Source organism: Yamadazyma tenuis, chromosome 6 (genome assembly GCF_029203305.1).
Source record: "Yamadazyma tenuis chromosome 6, complete sequence".
In the NCBI taxonomy this organism is placed as follows: Eukaryota; Fungi; Ascomycota; class Pichiomycetes; order Serinales; family Debaryomycetaceae; genus Yamadazyma; species Yamadazyma tenuis.
In genome coordinates, this window is record NC_089466.1 from 764,157 (window position 1) to 781,145 (window position 16,989).

The window sequence follows — 16,989 nt, forward strand, 5'->3', positions numbered from 1 at the left end:
TTCAAGTAGACTCAGCCTCCTTGTTTTTAATTGGAGATAAATCCTTATCATTGAACTTTCTGTTTATAGTAGGACTCACTTCATTCAGTTCATCCCCAGTTTTTCGTAATGGTGTTTGTCCATTAGGAGTACTAAATTGTACAAAGTTCCAAAATGCTGGTGATGATTGATTTGTATTCATACCATTAGGCAATGATAAATTCTTATGGTTGAAAGACTTTGATCCTCTTTCTGGAGTAAATGCTTCCAAAGGAGCCACTTTCTTTGGACTTGTGAAACCCAATGCTAAATCAGAAGTGGCATTCGTGTGTTGATTGGAAGAATTTGGCTCACTTGTGGGGAAAGAATCATTCAAGGGTTGATTATAAGAATTTGATCTTGAATGGTTAGCAGGTGCAGAAGTTCCCAAACCTATATTTGAGGAGGATGGAGGAGGCGGTAAATTATACAAGTTGCCGTTTGTCTTTGGGAGTTTTGGAGTATTCAGATCATTCAACCGGATTGGTGAGTCGTTGGGTAAATTATACATCAAAGGCTGATAGTTCATCCTTTGCATGTACCCATTCCCATTCATTTGGGAATTAAGGCTTTGCTGGGGTTGGATACCACCCTGAAGCGGGACCTGTTGATGCGATTGAGTAGAATTTTGGGGTATTTGCTGGGATAACCCTTGAGGAGGAATTTGCTGATGCTGAGGATAGTATTGCAAATTGTTCACGCCAATGGAGTTGTTTCTCAGATGTCCATCAGTAGAAACCCCATTAGACCCTTGCTTATCATCTTTCATATAATATCTTCCGGATTCAGGTAATGCTTGATGGGTGGCCAAGTGTAATTGTAATTGTCTAGAAACACTTGAACCTCTTCTGGTTTTAGAGATTGCACCATTGCTTACCTTGTTCAAGAACTCATCCTTATAGGATTCGCTTATTTGCCATTTCATACCCTTTCCTGGTTCATTTGGACGTCTAGGAACTTTTTCAAAAGCTTTGTTCAACGATAAGTTATGCCTTATAGAGTTTTGCCAACCAGTCTTGGAATACTTATAGTAGGCATAGCGACCTGAGATCCAATCGTATATCTCAGACAATGACATCACCCCATCTTCATTGGATAAGATGGATTGAGTGATCATAGTTGCATAAGAATATGGTGGTTTTATGTCCTTGGATTCTTCTTTTGACAAATCCTGGTCAAGATTACTTTGCAATGAGCTTGCAGAAAGCTGGGAAGGAGAATGAGTCAAGTGATTTTTCTCAAACATCTGGAATGTCTTGTTGGTTTGAGGAACCATCGTGTGTTGTTGAGGAAAATAGGTATAAGAAGTGGTATTGGTAGAAGTCGAGGCTTTGCGTTGCTTCGACATTGTCAGTTGATAGCGAGAAAGGCATAGCTCCATCATTTTCTGATCAAGTTTGGGTGGAGAGTCGGGTAGAATGAACATCACCTGGGTTCCACCAATGTCTAATATAGCACCCGAATGTAAAGGGGTTGGAGAGCTATCGACACCAACTTTGACACCATCGACTTTGGCACCGTTCCGGCCCAAAATCTTCAATTCCCAGCATCTCAAGTCCAAGTTGTAGGTTATATTCGCGTGCTGTCTGGAAACCACCTTGGCAGGGCCCAAGTCGATATCGATGGAATTAGTATGTGATCCTTGATTATCGGTATTTCTACCAATAGAAATGGCCAAGGACTTTACGTAGTAGGTCCAAGTGGAGCCAGAGATCTTGGCGTATGCTTGCACTTCGGTAGCGATGTTCTTTTCGTTGGAGTAGTTGATTGATACGTTTGTTTTCTCATCTGGCGTTTGTAAGCAAGAAATAACCGCGTTTACCAAGTCCGCCGGGTCTTCGAAAGAGGGAACGTCGGACTCGATCTCGTGGATCGACCGTTTGCTGCCGGGAGTGGAAGCGTGAGACATTGACTTATATATGAAGAAGATGCTCAGATGTGAGAAAGATGATTGGCTTTTGGGAGTCAGGCCAAAAAGGGGGGGACAAGACGGAAACAAACGCGAATCAAGGGACCTGGGGAGTATAAGTACTAGGAAACACTTAGAAGACGTGTCAGGTAGATTAAGGGGTCCAACAAGTAAGATACTCGAGTGTTTTCACCTTGTGGTGCCAGTGTTTATATTTACTTTTCGAAAATTCGACGCACTTTTTTGTTTATTCACAGAGAAATTGTTTAGTGCGCAGCACCAAAAGTCATTTGCGGTATTAGGCATGGGTCCAGTCATTATACTATGGGTCGCTCATAGTTAATGGGGATGATAAAGGATCGAAGAGACGTGTCGAACCCCCGGGCATCGTGGTTCTCGGGCGTGAGAATGTCGACGTATGAATCCTCTTCTTCGAGCCGTCGTTTGTTGAGAATATCGTCATCGATGATGTCAAATTCGTCTTCCTTCTCTTCATATTCGATGTTATCGTCAATCTCCACAAAGTCCGGGGCTAAAGCACTCCATTTCTGTGGGAAGTCGACCGACCAGAGGTATATGGTTCCGTATTCGAGGCCATTGGACCCGATCATACACCTCAGATAATTCCATTTGACTTCAAGGAGCTCTTCGCTACTGCCTTCCAAAATCTTGATCAATGATCCCATACTGGTTTCCCAGATGTATAGGTCCTGGGAGCTCTGGGTCCCGAACGTAGATGCCACGAGAAACTCGCCGTTGTGATTGAAGCATACCGAGTTCCACTGTAATCGATTGACCACGTCCTGGTATTTGTGTTCTACATCAAATTCCCACAGATCGGGGTTTTGCTGGTTGACGAGATCGGGCAACGAAATCTGGCGGATGATCCGGTCGCTGGAATTGACGGCAAGCTTACGCCCGTTGGGGGACATCACAAGGTTCTTGATGTTGGATGTGGTGAGTCTCATCGAGTGTACCATCTGAAGAGATTGCGTGTCAAACACGTTGATCCAGCCCTTATTGGTACCCAGAAACACGTAGCGACCATTATGGGTGAAGGCGGTCACGAGAGTCACCAGTTTGGTAGAGGAATTGGCGTCGGAGTCGGCGTGCTCTTCGAGTGGTTTGGACTCAAGTCGACTGATGCGGTAGTTTTGTGGTAGCGGGTCGGACCAGTCGACGAAAATCGCCTGGTCTTCGAAGAGCGACGCCGTGAACTGGAACTCATTGCTGGGGTTGATGCTGGCCAGCCAAATGGGTCCATCCACGATGATAGATCGTATGACGGCCGAGTCGTGGTTAGGGCTGTTGACAAGACTCAAGTCCCACAACTTACAGTGCCAGTCTTGGGCGGTAGTGAGCAAATACCGCCCACACACCGACCAGCTGACGGAAGTGATGGGCCTGATGTGTGCGTGTTTGTGGAGGTGTGCAATGACGCTTCCCCTGCTGGCTAGGTCATAAATCACCACCGACCCATCACTGAGGCCACTGGCCAAATAGTCACCTTTATGGCTGAACTGGAAGGTCACACAGTGACCATATTGGAGGGCATTGGCCAACGACTCGGGGTACTCCTTGGCTACAGCAAATGGGTCCTGGAGTGATAAGTTCATTGGTGGGTAGGTATGAGAAGAAATAGTTTTGTGGATGGACCGCGAAACCTAAATAACCGCGACACCTGATCTGATATTAATAATGGCTACGTGGTGGAGATGGGCCGTGGTGTTGGCAGTGGTGTGCCACGTCGCCGTGGCACAGAACCTTGTTCACTTCTATGTCGATGTCAACAAGAAAACTTGTTTTTATAAAGATCTCGCCCAGGACGTCGTGTTGTTTGGCAAGTACAAGATGGAAATCAGTAATGAACCTGATCTGCAATCCTTCTACACTCCACGGGATAAGCTCCATACTGGTGTGTTAATAGACATATACGAGGTGTTTGCCGGTAACAAGCAGTTGGTGCACTTGAAGGGTAAACCACTAGGTCAGTTCACCTTTGATACGCTTGACTCGGGCCAACACATGATATGCATCACGCCCCGAAGTTTCTATAGGAAATGGCTGGCGGTTGGGGCCAGCGATCCCATCGCCATCCATGAGTCCAAGTTCAAGCGGGCCCGAATTCTGCTAGACTTTGAGGTGGGTGATAGTTTTTTGGTCGATTCCTCCTTTACTGGTGATGTTCAGCAACTCACCAACCGAGTCAAGAAGTTGAACGACAAGTTGTCGGATATCAAACAGGAACAGTTGTTTATCAAGATGAAGGAAGAGTTGTTCCGTGACTTGTCGGAATCCACCAATGTCCATGTATGGCAATGGCTGGTGTTTCAGTTTTGGGTATTCTTGATCATGGGCATGTATCAGTTGCTAACCCTTCAGCGGTTCTTCATCAAGGAGAAGATCGATTGAACTCAACACATTCTCATTTAGTCGGGGCTGGTCCCTTTATAGATAAAATCAATAATCCAAAAGTGCGACTCACTAATGACGAAGAAGAGCTTTGATGATAGGTCCCAAACACGAATAAGTCTTTCTATCAAGGCCCACCGGTCTTCTACCACAGATGCCCGCCCCGTACCGCTCAGCCATTCGCGTACGTTCCAATGGAGCGAAACCCCCGCCGTGTCAGTGGAAATCAACTCTCCTGACTTCCTCTTCAAATATGGCCAAGCATGTTATATGGACTCGTCGGCGTCACTCATCGCCATTGGCACCGAACGGGGCTACGTGGTGGTGTTTGGCTACCATCAGGAAGTTATTCACGTGCTTACACCCGAACATACCACTGCTATACCCGAGCTGCCACCCATTTCCCTGACCGGGTACATTGTTAATACGTCAGTCTCCAGCTTGGCGATATCACTGGACCTGACAGTGGTGGTTTCTGGGCACACCAACGGCCTCATAGTCATATGGGAGTTGAAATCAGGCCAGGAACTCACCCCACCACTCCACCAAATCAAACCCATCACTTTTCAAGACCGATTCCACAAGAACAAAGAGGGCCATTTGAGTATCACCATCACCAGCATCAAAATCTTCCACGATAATCAGATCGTGTCAAGTGACGTGTCGGGGCTAGTGTTCTACCACCACGGGGTAAAGAGTCTTCTCGCCCGAAACTACATAACCCAGAAGTTATTGGGTAATAACGATTCGAATGGGATTCCAAGTCCCAAATATAGGATTTACGACATGGATATCTTGGCTCTTGGTAACACTCCTCAAATCACCGATCTGATAGGAATGCTAGCCGTCGTCACAGGACTGATGGTGGCGGTTTTGTCGGTGTTTTCGATGGATAACCCCAATAATTTGTACCTTAAAACCCACTTCAAAATGCAAGTCCCCAAAGCCGTGAAACTCACGCTGGACTCATTGGCATGCACGGGCTGGTTCCCGTGCATGGAGTACGAGGGAGTGGTATCCAATGCCAAGTTGGCAGTTTCGTGGAACAACTGCTTGTCGATACTTGAGGTGGACAATGCCATTCTTCCAGCTAACTTCGTCGGCGTCATCAATGACTTGCGGAGCAAAGACAAGTCGATTCCAACGCTACCGATCTCCCGGACTGCCAGGAAGTACTTGAAGGACCCCATCATTTCCTTGAAGTGGATGTCCACCAGCTCTGTGTGCTGTTTTACCCATAAGGAGGTTATTATATTGTACTATAAAAATCAAGGCCATGAAAGCCTTAAGATCATAGGAAAGGAGCCATTGGGCTACGTTCCAAACAGCTTGGACTTCAAACTCAACAAGGACCATATCAGCCGAACTTTTAACAGCTCCATTAAGCTTGTAAAAATGAGAGTACTTCTTTTGAACCAAAAGCATCACCATTCGCAATTGGCAATCGGGAAACCTATCAGTTGGAATGATAAGTTGGCCGAGTTGTTGGCAAAGAAATACTACGAGGAAGCATTGAATGCCTGCTATTTCTTCTATTCTTCCAAGGGTATTGGGGAATTGGTTCTCTTTTCGCTCCCAGAATCCAAGGCCATTAGGAAGAAATTGGTGCATCCGTATTTGATGAAGATATTATGGCAGTCCATTCCACACTTCAGTAACTGTGCCGTATACTTTAGGATCTTGGCCACTTTGATTGGGGAGTCAAAAGAAATCGATTCAGAATTGACGGAAATGATCGAGATGTTGTACGAGACAGTGTCAGATAAAGCAGAATTCTTTGACAGTCTTGAAAACTATCTTATTTCGGGGACAATTACAACATTGTCACCTTTGGTCTTAAAGGCGCTCGTATCTTATTATGGAGAATGTGGTAAAGGTGAACCTTTGACAGAAATATTGTGCACAATCAACATCACGTTTCTTGACATTGACTTGACCATCCAAGTGTGTCAAAAGAACAAGCTTGACGAATGCTTGATATTCGTTTATAATTTCTTGATTCACGATTACGACACACCTTTATTGCATTTCTTGTCGGAGATTCAGAACAATCGAGTTGATCCTCGAAACGAATCTAAGGTTTTCAACTACTTGTCCTACATCTTGACAGGCAGACAGTATCCGATTGACAAATTTATAGAATATTCAGAGGAGCAAAGAGCCAAGCTTCGGACAATCAACATTCTATTCAGGCATGAAACTGAGTTTCTTGGGATTCAAGTGAAGGAAACATCAATATTTCCTATATTAACGATGCTTTTGAAGTACAATTCCTTCGAAATGCTTTCTACATTGAATGAGTTTTTCGAAGATTCAATTTTAAACGAGGAAATTGAGAGTTCCATTTCCCGTCAGTTCATTATAGATGCGTTATTGGATATTTATGCTTCCAATGACTTTTCAAATACAGATAAGTGCCATCTATCGATATTTGTTGGACGAAACTACTCCAAATATTCACAGTTCATCAGATTAAGTGACTCAATTCTTAATCAAATTCTTGACAATCTTTTGAATTTCAACCATCCGGAGATCAAGGTCGATTGTGAACTTGCGATCCAAAGTTTGTTGACTGCTTTTGAGCCATTTGATGAAAAGAAGCTAATTGAAAAACTCAGCTACAAAAAGTTCTACAATGTTTTGATAAGCATATACAAGGGAGAAGGAAAGTACTACAAAGTTTTACAAATATGGCTTAACCAACTTGATGAAGGTCATGCGGACTTGACCAATGTCAAAGATGAGCTGTTCAATGTACTCACTGAGTGTTTTAGTAACACCAAGCTAGGTATCGATAAGGTGAATCTCAACACTTTAATCAAGGATAACTTCGTCAAATTGGCTACCATTAACACGAACAACTTTGTCTACATAATTAACAACTATGAGCCATCTTTGCACAAACAGATCCTAAAAGTCAATGAAGGTTCAGTTGTGTTCAGCTATTTGGATGAATTATTCAAATTGGGATGCAACGATTCGGAGTTGATTGTGAAGTATTCTGAGTGTTTGAGCCAGTTCAACTCGTCACACCTTTATGGATTCCTAAAGGCGAAGTACCAATTTGTTGAAGGAAATGACATCCACAACTTGGAAACTATTTTGTCAGATGCCAAGCAGATCAATGCGTTGACAATACCTCTAACCAGCGAGGGTAAATACCAAGAGAGTTTGGACTACTTACTCGAGCAATTGGAAAGTATCAAAGAGCTCGAAAAGTTTGATGAGTCGTTCAAATTGTATTTGCTGATAATCGAATCTCCTGGTTTCTATAGCCAACAGCAAATGTCAACAGCCTCTCTTGCATTGAACTTGAATGAGCAATATTGGTTGAAGTTGATAGACTGCTTGATTGGATTGTCCAAGGAGATGCCTACCATCAACGAGTTCATCTATAAGAGTTTCAGGAAGATAAGTGACATCAAGCTTAACCCCAATGACAAAAATGAAACGTCGTTTTTAAAGATCTTCGACACATTTCTTAACAATAATGACCAGACCACCCTCTTGAACGTCCGGAACATCTTGATTGAGATCCTTATCAGCTACAGCTATGAGAGTGAAATTCTCCGATTGAGTTACAAAATCATCAACCAAAACATCCACGATAAGTTGAATGTAATTAAGTATCACAACCTCAAGGGATGGCTGATAAGCTGCAAGCACTGCACTAACTGTGGTAAACAGCTCTACGGCTCCCACATCGACTTGAGCAACTTCATGGTTTGGGAACAACGACAACAAACCGTATTGAACATGATGTCAGATGTGAAAGATGCTGAAAGCACAGACCAGTTGCGGTTGGTGTTTTTCAAGTGCAATCATGGTTACCACTACAAGTGTCTTCGGAACTTGAGTAGCGACACCTGTGTGGTATGCACCCAATAAGTCTGTCATAGCTGTGCTTGTATTAGCATTGATGGGGCGACATAGCGTGATTTCTGTAGAATGGAGAAACTGGAGAGGATACAGTCTTCACCATAACACAAATACCCTTATATATCTAATTTAACACAAGCCATGAAATTATAGTTACATGTGAATTAATGGCTGTTGATTATCGCAAAATTCACAAAATTCACCAGTGTTCATAAAATCTAATAAAATCCAATGCGTGTATTTGACAAGCTCAGGTTTATCTATCTGTTATTACTACACATAACAGCAGCATGGGAATGGAATATTGCAAAGATATTTTTGCACAAGACTAATAGTGTATCATTAAGGTTATACCCAAACAGGAATATCAAGTCTAAAATAGAATTTAAACTTTGTACTCCAGAAGGGAGGAACCCTTTGCACCAATGGCATTGGTGTTGAATGAACCTCGTGGCACCTTCGAACCTTGCCGCCCATCCGGAAAAGCCGTCTACGTAGGCAGTTTTAAGTTTTGAGTCGCCGACAAATTATAATTGAGCTGCGAATCTCCCGATGTAGCAATATCTAAATAAACTCCATTTGCAGCTAAAATTAGACCACCAGTGAGAAACTCCTGAAGCCTAAAATCGAAAATTTTCATTTTTTTTTGTATATCATCATGAGTGACTTCAGTGACGACGACTTGTTCGAGTCACCGACCCGGAGGAACTCCGAAGACCACAATCCATTCAATACTCCCAGACCCTTTTCTGAGACGTCTTTCCAACCATTCTATGGAACAATGAACATGTACAACACGGCTTATGGAATGCCCCTAAGCCACAACAACCTGGTAGCAAGCCCCAGCGAATTTGATGATACGTTGGAAGGAAGTATGATAGATACCAGCATGAACCACAGCTTGAATCACCACATGAACCACAGCATGAGCCAGATGAGCCAACCATTCATGCCTCCACAGCTTCCAGCACAATTATACCAACCGTACCAGCAGCGCCACCGGGGCCCCCTGGGTTCTAACTACACACTGAGCACGATTGTGGGCGAAGAAATGAAGTTGAAGCGCCTGAAAACAGTAGCCTTTCACGAAATAACCCCCGAATACCCCGACACTGCATACCAGAACACCTACTATCACCAAGATGAATACAACCCTAACCCTTACGACTACAACTACGACATGAGAATGATGCCCACCAGGCAGTTGACGTTTAATGGAGATAATTACATGACCAACCAGTTGAGGGATGTGGACGACGATGGAGATCTTGATCCGTTTGGAGACGAAGAATCGCTTTTCCTGGAGATGTCCAACGAGGTGAACCGACAAAAGAGTATCCGAGTTAAGGCTGGAGACTTGTTAGACGAGGACGAGGATGATTTGGACGACTATAAGCCCAAGTTGAACTACAGTAAAACCCTCAAAAGAGCCCGTCTTGTCAACGGTAACTACGTGGTAGATTGTCTGGTGCCCAAGACGTTATTGGAAACTTACGGAAAGAAAATCACCGATGGTGGAAAGGAAATGTCACTCTTGCGATACAGTGCTTGTACGTGCGGACCTTCGAACTTCAGTGCATTCAAGTACTCCTTACGGCAGGACATGTATACCCCCAAGAGAGACACCGAAATCATGTGTGTAATTACGATGTACAACGAAGATGAGATCTTATTGGCCCGTACCTTGAAGGGGGTGTTTAACAACATCAGCAACTTGACCAATAGAAACCACCCCGACTGGGGTGAGGATTCTTGGAAGAAGGTGGTGATCACCATCGTCACCGATGGACGGCTGGCTCTTAACGAGCGGACTGAGAAGTTGTTGCTGGCATTGGGGATTTACCAGGATACCTACGCCAAGTCCAAAATCAACAACAAGTCGGTGAAGGCCCACGTGTTTGAGTACACGTCAACGGTGGGAATTGAAACCATCAACGAGAACAGAATCCACTTGACCGTCAATGACAATCCGGTGCAGTTTATCTTCTGTTTAAAGGAGAAGAACTTGAGGAAAATCAATAGTCATCGGTGGTGTTTCCAGGCGTTCGCACCCATCTTGCAGCCAAAGGTGGTGATGCTTTTGGACTGTGGGACCGTTCCTCAAAAGGATGCTTTCTTCCACTTGTGGAGATCCTTCAACGATCCGAACGTGGCGGGAGCATGTGGAGAGATGAAAACCGGGTTGGGACCAAACAAACTGCTTTTGTTGAATCCATTGGTGGCGGCACAGAACTTTGAGTACAAGATCTCCAACGTGCTAGACAAGCCGATGGAATCTGTGTTTGGGTTTATTTCGGTATTACCAGGAGCTTTTTCGGCGTACCGGTACGAAGCATTGTTGAACGTCAACGGAAAAGGGCCTTTGGAGAAGTATTTTAAAGGGGAGTTTTTGCACCACAGCAACAAGATTGATGAAAACGACGATGATGATGAAAAGGAGTTGAAAGAGAAGAGCTATAGAGAAGTGGGTATTTTTACCAGCAACATGTACTTGGCCGAAGATAGAATTTTGTGTTTCGAGTTGGTGGCCAAGAAAGGATGCAACTATATTTTGAGATACGTGAACGAAGCTAAGGCCGAAACCGATGTTCCTGAGACCATTGAAGACTTTGTGTTGCAAAGAAGAAGATGGTTGAATGGTTCGTTGTTTGCAGCGTGCTACTCGATTTTCCATTGGACCAAGATATGGAAGAGTCAGCATCTGTTGTTGCGGAAGCTCGTGTTACAGGTGGAATTCTACTACCAGTTGGTGACTATTTTGGTGTCGTGGTTTTCGCTTGCGAGTTTCTTTCTTGTGTTTGACATCTTGACGTCGAACTTGGGTTCTAAGACCATTGACTTTGAGGTGGGCAAGTACTTGTCAATAGTGGCCTTATGGCTCTACGTGGTGGCGATCATTTGTACGTTTGTGTTAGGGTTTGGAAATACTCCGAGAGGAACGAAAAAGTTCTACCTCGCCATTAGCATTACATTTGCGGTGTTGATGCTATACATGCTTTTCGCAGCCGTTTATTTGGCGGTGAGCACGGTGAATTCGATCTTGAAAAACAATCACTTCACGGCCCTCATGCTTGTTTCCAACGAGAAGTTTAGGGACTTGGTGATCTCCATGGCCAGTACATACGTCTTGTACTTTGTGGCGGCATTGATATATGGGGAACCCAGTTTTATGGCCACCTCATTTTTACAGTACTTGCTTCTTTCACCCACTTATGTGAATGTGTTGAACATTTACTCCTTCTGCAACATCAACGACATATCGTGGGGTACCCGAAGCGACCCCCAGGCTCGGGATCTTGGCCAGGCCAAAAGCACCGGTGAAAAAGATGGCGATGTGTTGATGATGGTAAGCGGTGGAGATGAGCTCGAAGTAAATGACAAGTATATGAACACGCTTGAGGAGTTACGGGTGGTACCTGATAAGGTAGAGAAGATCAACGCCAGAAAGGATAAAGATGACAACTACTACGCGTTGATTAGGACCATCACCGTGTTGGTGTGGGTATTCTCCAACTTGATTTTAATTGCCATTGTGTTGGAAATTGGAGGCATGAGCCAGGTCATGCAGGTGACAAGCTACACAATGATCAGCAACAACTCAGAGGTATTTTTATCGATCATTCTTTGGTTGGTTGCGGGTTTGGCGTTGTATCGGTTTATAGGAAGTGTGTTATTTTTGGTGTTCAAGGTGTTTCGGCCCTTGAAGTGGAAGATCCGGGGGAGGGGGTAGAGTAGAATACATAATACCATTGAAATAGTAGACACATATTCTGTTTGAAATGAATGCAAACAGTTCTGACCCTACACCCACGGAGCTCCTAGATATATTGGAGTGGAGAATTATTGGATATGATCCCAGTAACGGGCAAGGCAAACGCGATGGCATTTTGGTCCGCACGAAGGCCGCCCGTTGTGGCTTGTGCCCCACTCCAAGAATTATCGGTACTATACCGACAAAAACACCATCGGCACTAAATCTATGCTTGCAAATTCGTCTGCAATGAAATTAGCACCGTTGAATGAGCCAATTTCTTGACGAGGTAACCATGGTGTTCCAACGCTATTCCTACCATTCCCCACCCCAAATAGGAGTCAAAGGCCCATTAATTGTCCACATATAACCAAACCATCGGAGTCTTTTGGCGGAGCCCGAAACCGACCCAGCCGCTACAACCGTTGGTGCGACAGATGAAAATTTTTTCCGCTGGCCGCACTGTATTGGTGCCAATGAGAGGCGCCCGTCCGCACGATATTTTTTACTGGTTACCATAACAAACAGCGGGAAGTAATACGGGTCGAATGACGTAGACACCCAGAAAAGAACACTGGGATGAATGGCTCTCATTGGGTGAATGGCTTTCTCGTGAGGGGAATGCAAACCGTTGGGGGAATGGAGACGGCTGGGAGCCAGACAACTGGTCAATTGCTGGCAAGAAGTTTTATGGATGGTACCTGGAACCTGAACCCCAATTAGGAACCAATTACCTGGGGGTGCTCCCAGGGGAATGGATTGGAAATTTGTTGAGCTTCCACTACCGCTGAGGACGGGGTGAGGATTATTGGTGCATGAATTGCTTTTTTTTCTCACTTTGCTTGACAGATGCTAACTAAGCGGATAAGCGAAACAATCGGAAACAACTAACGGCAAGAGGCATTAATTTTTTTTACAGGTTATTGTCGATGAAGTGGAAGCTTCGGAACAGCTGGGAACCACATATTCTTTATATGATATTGAAATGTCTACCAGAAAGATAAAAACTTGAAAGATGGGCGGTGGGGTAAATGTACACCCCATCCTTTGGGCCCTGGCATGTGGGCAACCTCCCAGGTGAAATGCTGGGCCTATCTGCTAATCTTTTGAAAAGTAATTCTTTGTAGATAAGCACAGAAGCATCTCACCTGACCGGAAATGGCAACTCCCAGCAGATAAGAACAGGTCAACTACGTATATGCAGAGCGCCGGTCCCACACATTTTATTTACAGGTTAGGTTTTGGGCATTACACCGACGGTCTGAAAATCTCAAGGAGTTAAAAGGATAATAACAAAAGCTTCAATTGAAGTGACAGGTAATACTGTTGATGGTTAGTATACGTAGACGGTGAATGAATTAATGACATAGAACAGTAAAACAACCGGCAATCCCAACATTTCCGACGGTTACATGCAAAATTGTATCCGGAGTATCCTATTGGTATCATCGGTTATATAGTGAGAGAATTTTTATTTCCAAGCATAATGTAAAGGGTGGACTCGGCTATCACCCGAAAGGACTTATCACCGTTGACTTTAAAAGGGTTATGGTCAAGCAATACCCGGCAGAATATTGGTTATGGTGACCGGGTTTACTGACCGGGTTTGCTGACCTGGCCAATTAATTCGATCCGGTGGAGCATACCAAAAGAAAGTATTACCAGCAACTTTAAACCAACAATTTTACTAGATAATAGAACAAAAAGGTGCAAAACCAGCAAAGTGTAAACAATGCAGGCACTAGATTGAGGGAAAGGCTGGCCCAATTGAGATCCCGGGCATGCAAGGTGCAATGTATGTCTCGGCAGGCACCACCGGCAGTCCTGGGCACAACCAGCAAAGTCGGCCCGCCCCAGTGTGTGTAACCGGCCGTAATGGGCCGAGTTTACATATAAAATTAATGAGGGAATTATTTTACCTGGGTAAAAAATGTCGTACGCCAATACCTGTAAAATTTATTACCCATTTCAGCCGCTTTTAAAACATTTTCAAAATAAAGATTTTTTTGTCAGATATTTCATTTGTTGAAAAAATTATTTAAATATCCCAGATATCCCTGAATTTTAATCTCTTTTTTTCTTTCGTTTTCTTAACTTTTTAGACTAGTTAGCTGTTCTTGTATTAGTAAACATGAGTGCTGCTACTGAACCAACCAAAGAAAAAGTTGATAAGGCTTTGTCTGATGACGAAGATGAAGATATTGACCAATTAATTGAAGATTTACAATCTGTCAAGGCTGGTCTCGAAGAATCTGATGACGAAGTCGACGAAGGTTCTTTCAAGGCCGTCCCAGATGAATTGTTGCAAACCGACCCTTCTACCGGTTTGACTGCTGATGAAGTGAACAAGAGAAGAAGAAAGTACGGTTTGAACCAGTTGGCTGATGAGTCTGAAAACATGTTTGTTAAATTCATCATGTTTTTCGTCGGTCCAATTCAATTCGTTATGGAAGCCGCTGCTGTTTTGGCTGCTGGTTTGGAAGATTGGGTTGATTTCGGTGTGATTTGTGGTTTGTTGATGTTGAACGCCGCCGTTGGTTTCATTCAAGAATACCAAGCCGGTTCTATTGTCGAAGAATTGAAGAAGTCTTTGGCTAACACTGCTTTTGTTATCAGAGATGGCTCCTTGGTTGAGGTGCAATCTTCTGAAATTGTGCCTGGTGATATTTTGCAATTGGAAGACGGTACCGTTATTCCAGCCGATGGTAGAATTGTGTCTGAAGACTGTTTCTTGCAAGTTGATCAATCTGCTATCACTGGTGAATCTATGGCTGTTGACAAGAAGCACGGTGATGCTTGTTACTCTTCTTCCACCGTGAAGACCGGTGAAGCTTTCATGATTGTTTCTGCTACCGGTGACTCCACCTTTGTCGGTAGAGCCGCCGCTTTGGTTAACAAGGCTTCTGCTGGTACTGGTCACTTCACTGAAGTGTTGAACAGTATCGGTACGATTTTGTTGGTTTTGGTTATCGTTACTTTGTTGGTCGTGTGGACCGCCTGTTTCTACAGATCCGTGAGAATCGTGCAGATTTTGAGACACACTTTGGCCATCACCATTGTGGGTGTGCCAGTTGGTTTGCCAGCTGTTGTCACCACCACCATGGCCGTCGGTGCTGCTTACTTGGCTAAGAAACAAGCTATTGTTCAAAAATTGTCTGCCATTGAATCTTTGGCTGGTGTCGAAATCTTGTGTTCCGATAAAACCGGTACCTTGACCAAGAACAAGTTGTCTTTACACGAACCTTACACTGTTGAAGGTGTTGAAGCCGATGACTTGATGTTGACTGCTTGTTTGGCTGCCTCTAGAAAGAAGAAGGGTTTGGATGCTATTGATAAGGCTTTCTTGAAGTCTTTGATCTCGTACCCAAGAGCTAAGAATGCTTTGACTAAGTACAAGGTTTTGGAATTCCAGCCTTTCGACCCTGTGTCCAAGAAGGTTACTGCTATTGTTGAATCTCCAGAAGGAGAAAGAATTGTTTGTGTTAAGGGTGCCCCATTGTTTGTTTTAAAGACCGTCGAAGATGACCACCCAATTCCTGAAGATATTCACGAAAACTACCAAAACACCGTTGCCGAATTTGCTTCCAGAGGTTTCAGATCTTTGGGTGTTGCTAGAAAGAGAGGTGAAGGACACTGGGAAATCTTGGGTATTATGCCATGTATGGATCCTCCAAGAGATGACACTGCTGCTACTGTTAACGAAGCTAGAAGTTTGGGTTTGAGAGTCAAGATGTTAACTGGTGATGCCGTTGGTATTGCTAAGGAAACTTGTAGACAATTGGGATTGGGTACCAACATTTACGATGCCGACAGATTGGGTCTTTCCGGTGGAGGTGACCTTGCTGGTTCTGAAATTGCTGACTTTGTTGAAAACGCTGACGGTTTCGCTGAAGTGTTCCCTCAACACAAGTACAATGCCGTTGAAATTTTACAATCTAGAGGTTACTTGGTTGCCATGACTGGTGATGGTGTTAACGATGCTCCATCTTTGAAGAAGGCTGATACCGGTATTGCTGTCGAAGGTGCTACCGATGCTGCTAGATCTGCTGCTGATATTGTTTTCCTTGCCCCTGGTTTGTCTGCTATCATCGATGCTTTGAAGACCTCCAGACAAATTTTCCACAGAATGTACTCTTATGTTGTTTACCGTATTGCTTTGTCTTTGCACTTGGAAATTTTCTTGGGTTTGTGGATTGCTATCTTGAACGATTCTTTGGATATTAACTTGATTGTGTTTATTGCTATCTTTGCCGATGTGGCCACTTTGGCCATTGCTTATGACAATGCTCCTTACGACCCTAAACCTGTTAAGTGGAACACCCCAAGATTGTGGGGTATGTCCATCATCTTGGGAATCATTTTGGCTGTTGGTACTTGGATCACCTTGACCACCATGTTCATGAAGAAGAACGGGGAAATCCACGGTATTATCCAAAACTGGGGTGCCATTGACGGTATCTTGTTCTTGCAAATTTCCTTGACTGAAAACTGGTTGATTTTCATCACCAGAGCTCAAGGTCCATTCTGGTCCTCTGTTCCATCCTGGCAATTGTCTGGTGCTGTCTTAATTGTTGACATCATCGCTACTATGTTCACCTTGTTCGGTTGGTGGTCTCCAAGATGGACTGACATTGTTACTGTTGTCAGAACCTGGATCTGGTCTTTCGGTGTGTTCTGTGTCATGGGTGGTGCTTACTACTTGATGTCTGAATCCAGCGCCTTTGACGACTTCTGTAACAGAAGAAAGACCAAGCCTACGCATGACTCTAGAGCTTTCGAAGATTTCTTAGTGTCCATGCAAAGAGTGTCTACTCAACACGAAAAGTCCACTTAAGAAGGTTCGGTTTAATGCTTGATATGTGAGCCATTGGGTTTGTGGTTGTGCTATTGGCTGATGTGAGCTAAAGAGATTGTTATGTTATTTTGGGTATCTCTGTGTTTGTGTTTGCTGGTGGCTTGACTGCTTTTTCCAAGGCCTTTATTCCTGCTCGTTCTTTTGTGTTTTTTTCTCCTGCGACTT

At 44.0% G+C, this 16,989-nt stretch overlaps 6 protein-coding genes across 6 annotated transcripts; 4 read left to right on the forward strand and 2 right to left on the reverse strand. All coding sequences in view use genetic code 12, as the record gives it.

Moving 5' to 3' along the window:
• Position 1: 1 nt before the first annotated feature.
• On the reverse strand, positions 2-1,927 carry FKH2 (transcription factor; the record flags this gene model as incomplete). Its single annotated transcript, XM_006686883.2, has 1 exon — positions 2-1,927. The coding sequence occupies one exon, from the start codon at positions 1,925-1,927 to the stop codon at positions 2-4; it is 1,926 nt and encodes a 641-aa protein (XP_006686946.1).
• A 317-nt stretch (positions 1,928-2,244) lies between these two features.
• SWD1 (chromatin binding protein) lies at positions 2,245-3,543 on the reverse strand (the record flags this gene model as incomplete). The annotated part of the gene is made up of 1 exon (XM_006687287.1): positions 2,245-3,543. One exon carries the CDS (start codon positions 3,541-3,543, stop codon positions 2,245-2,247), a length of 1,299 nt encoding a protein of 432 aa, XP_006687350.1.
• An 82-nt stretch (positions 3,544-3,625) lies between these two features.
• ERP1 (emp24p/erv25p- protein) lies at positions 3,626-4,339 on the forward strand (the record flags this gene model as incomplete). The annotated part of the gene is made up of 1 exon (XM_006686882.2): positions 3,626-4,339. One exon carries the CDS (start codon positions 3,626-3,628, stop codon positions 4,337-4,339), a length of 714 nt encoding a protein of 237 aa, XP_006686945.1.
• Positions 4,340-4,414: 75 nt separating this feature from the next.
• Positions 4,415-8,227, forward strand: VPS8 (Vacuolar protein sorting-associated protein 8; the record flags this gene model as incomplete). The annotated part of the gene is made up of 1 exon (XM_006686881.1): positions 4,415-8,227. One exon carries the CDS (start codon positions 4,415-4,417, stop codon positions 8,225-8,227), a length of 3,813 nt encoding a protein of 1,270 aa, XP_006686944.1.
• A 649-nt stretch (positions 8,228-8,876) lies between these two features.
• PSN45_004580 (chitin synthase) lies at positions 8,877-11,948 on the forward strand (the record flags this gene model as incomplete). The annotated part of the gene is made up of 1 exon (XM_006686880.2): positions 8,877-11,948. One exon carries the CDS (start codon positions 8,877-8,879, stop codon positions 11,946-11,948), a length of 3,072 nt encoding a protein of 1,023 aa, XP_006686943.2.
• A 2,152-nt stretch (positions 11,949-14,100) lies between these two features.
• Positions 14,101-16,803, forward strand: PMA1 (plasma membrane H+-ATPase; the record flags this gene model as incomplete). Its single annotated transcript, XM_006686879.2, has 1 exon — positions 14,101-16,803. The coding sequence occupies one exon, from the start codon at positions 14,101-14,103 to the stop codon at positions 16,801-16,803; it is 2,703 nt and encodes a 900-aa protein (XP_006686942.1).
• Between the last annotated feature and the right edge of the window lie 186 nt (positions 16,804-16,989).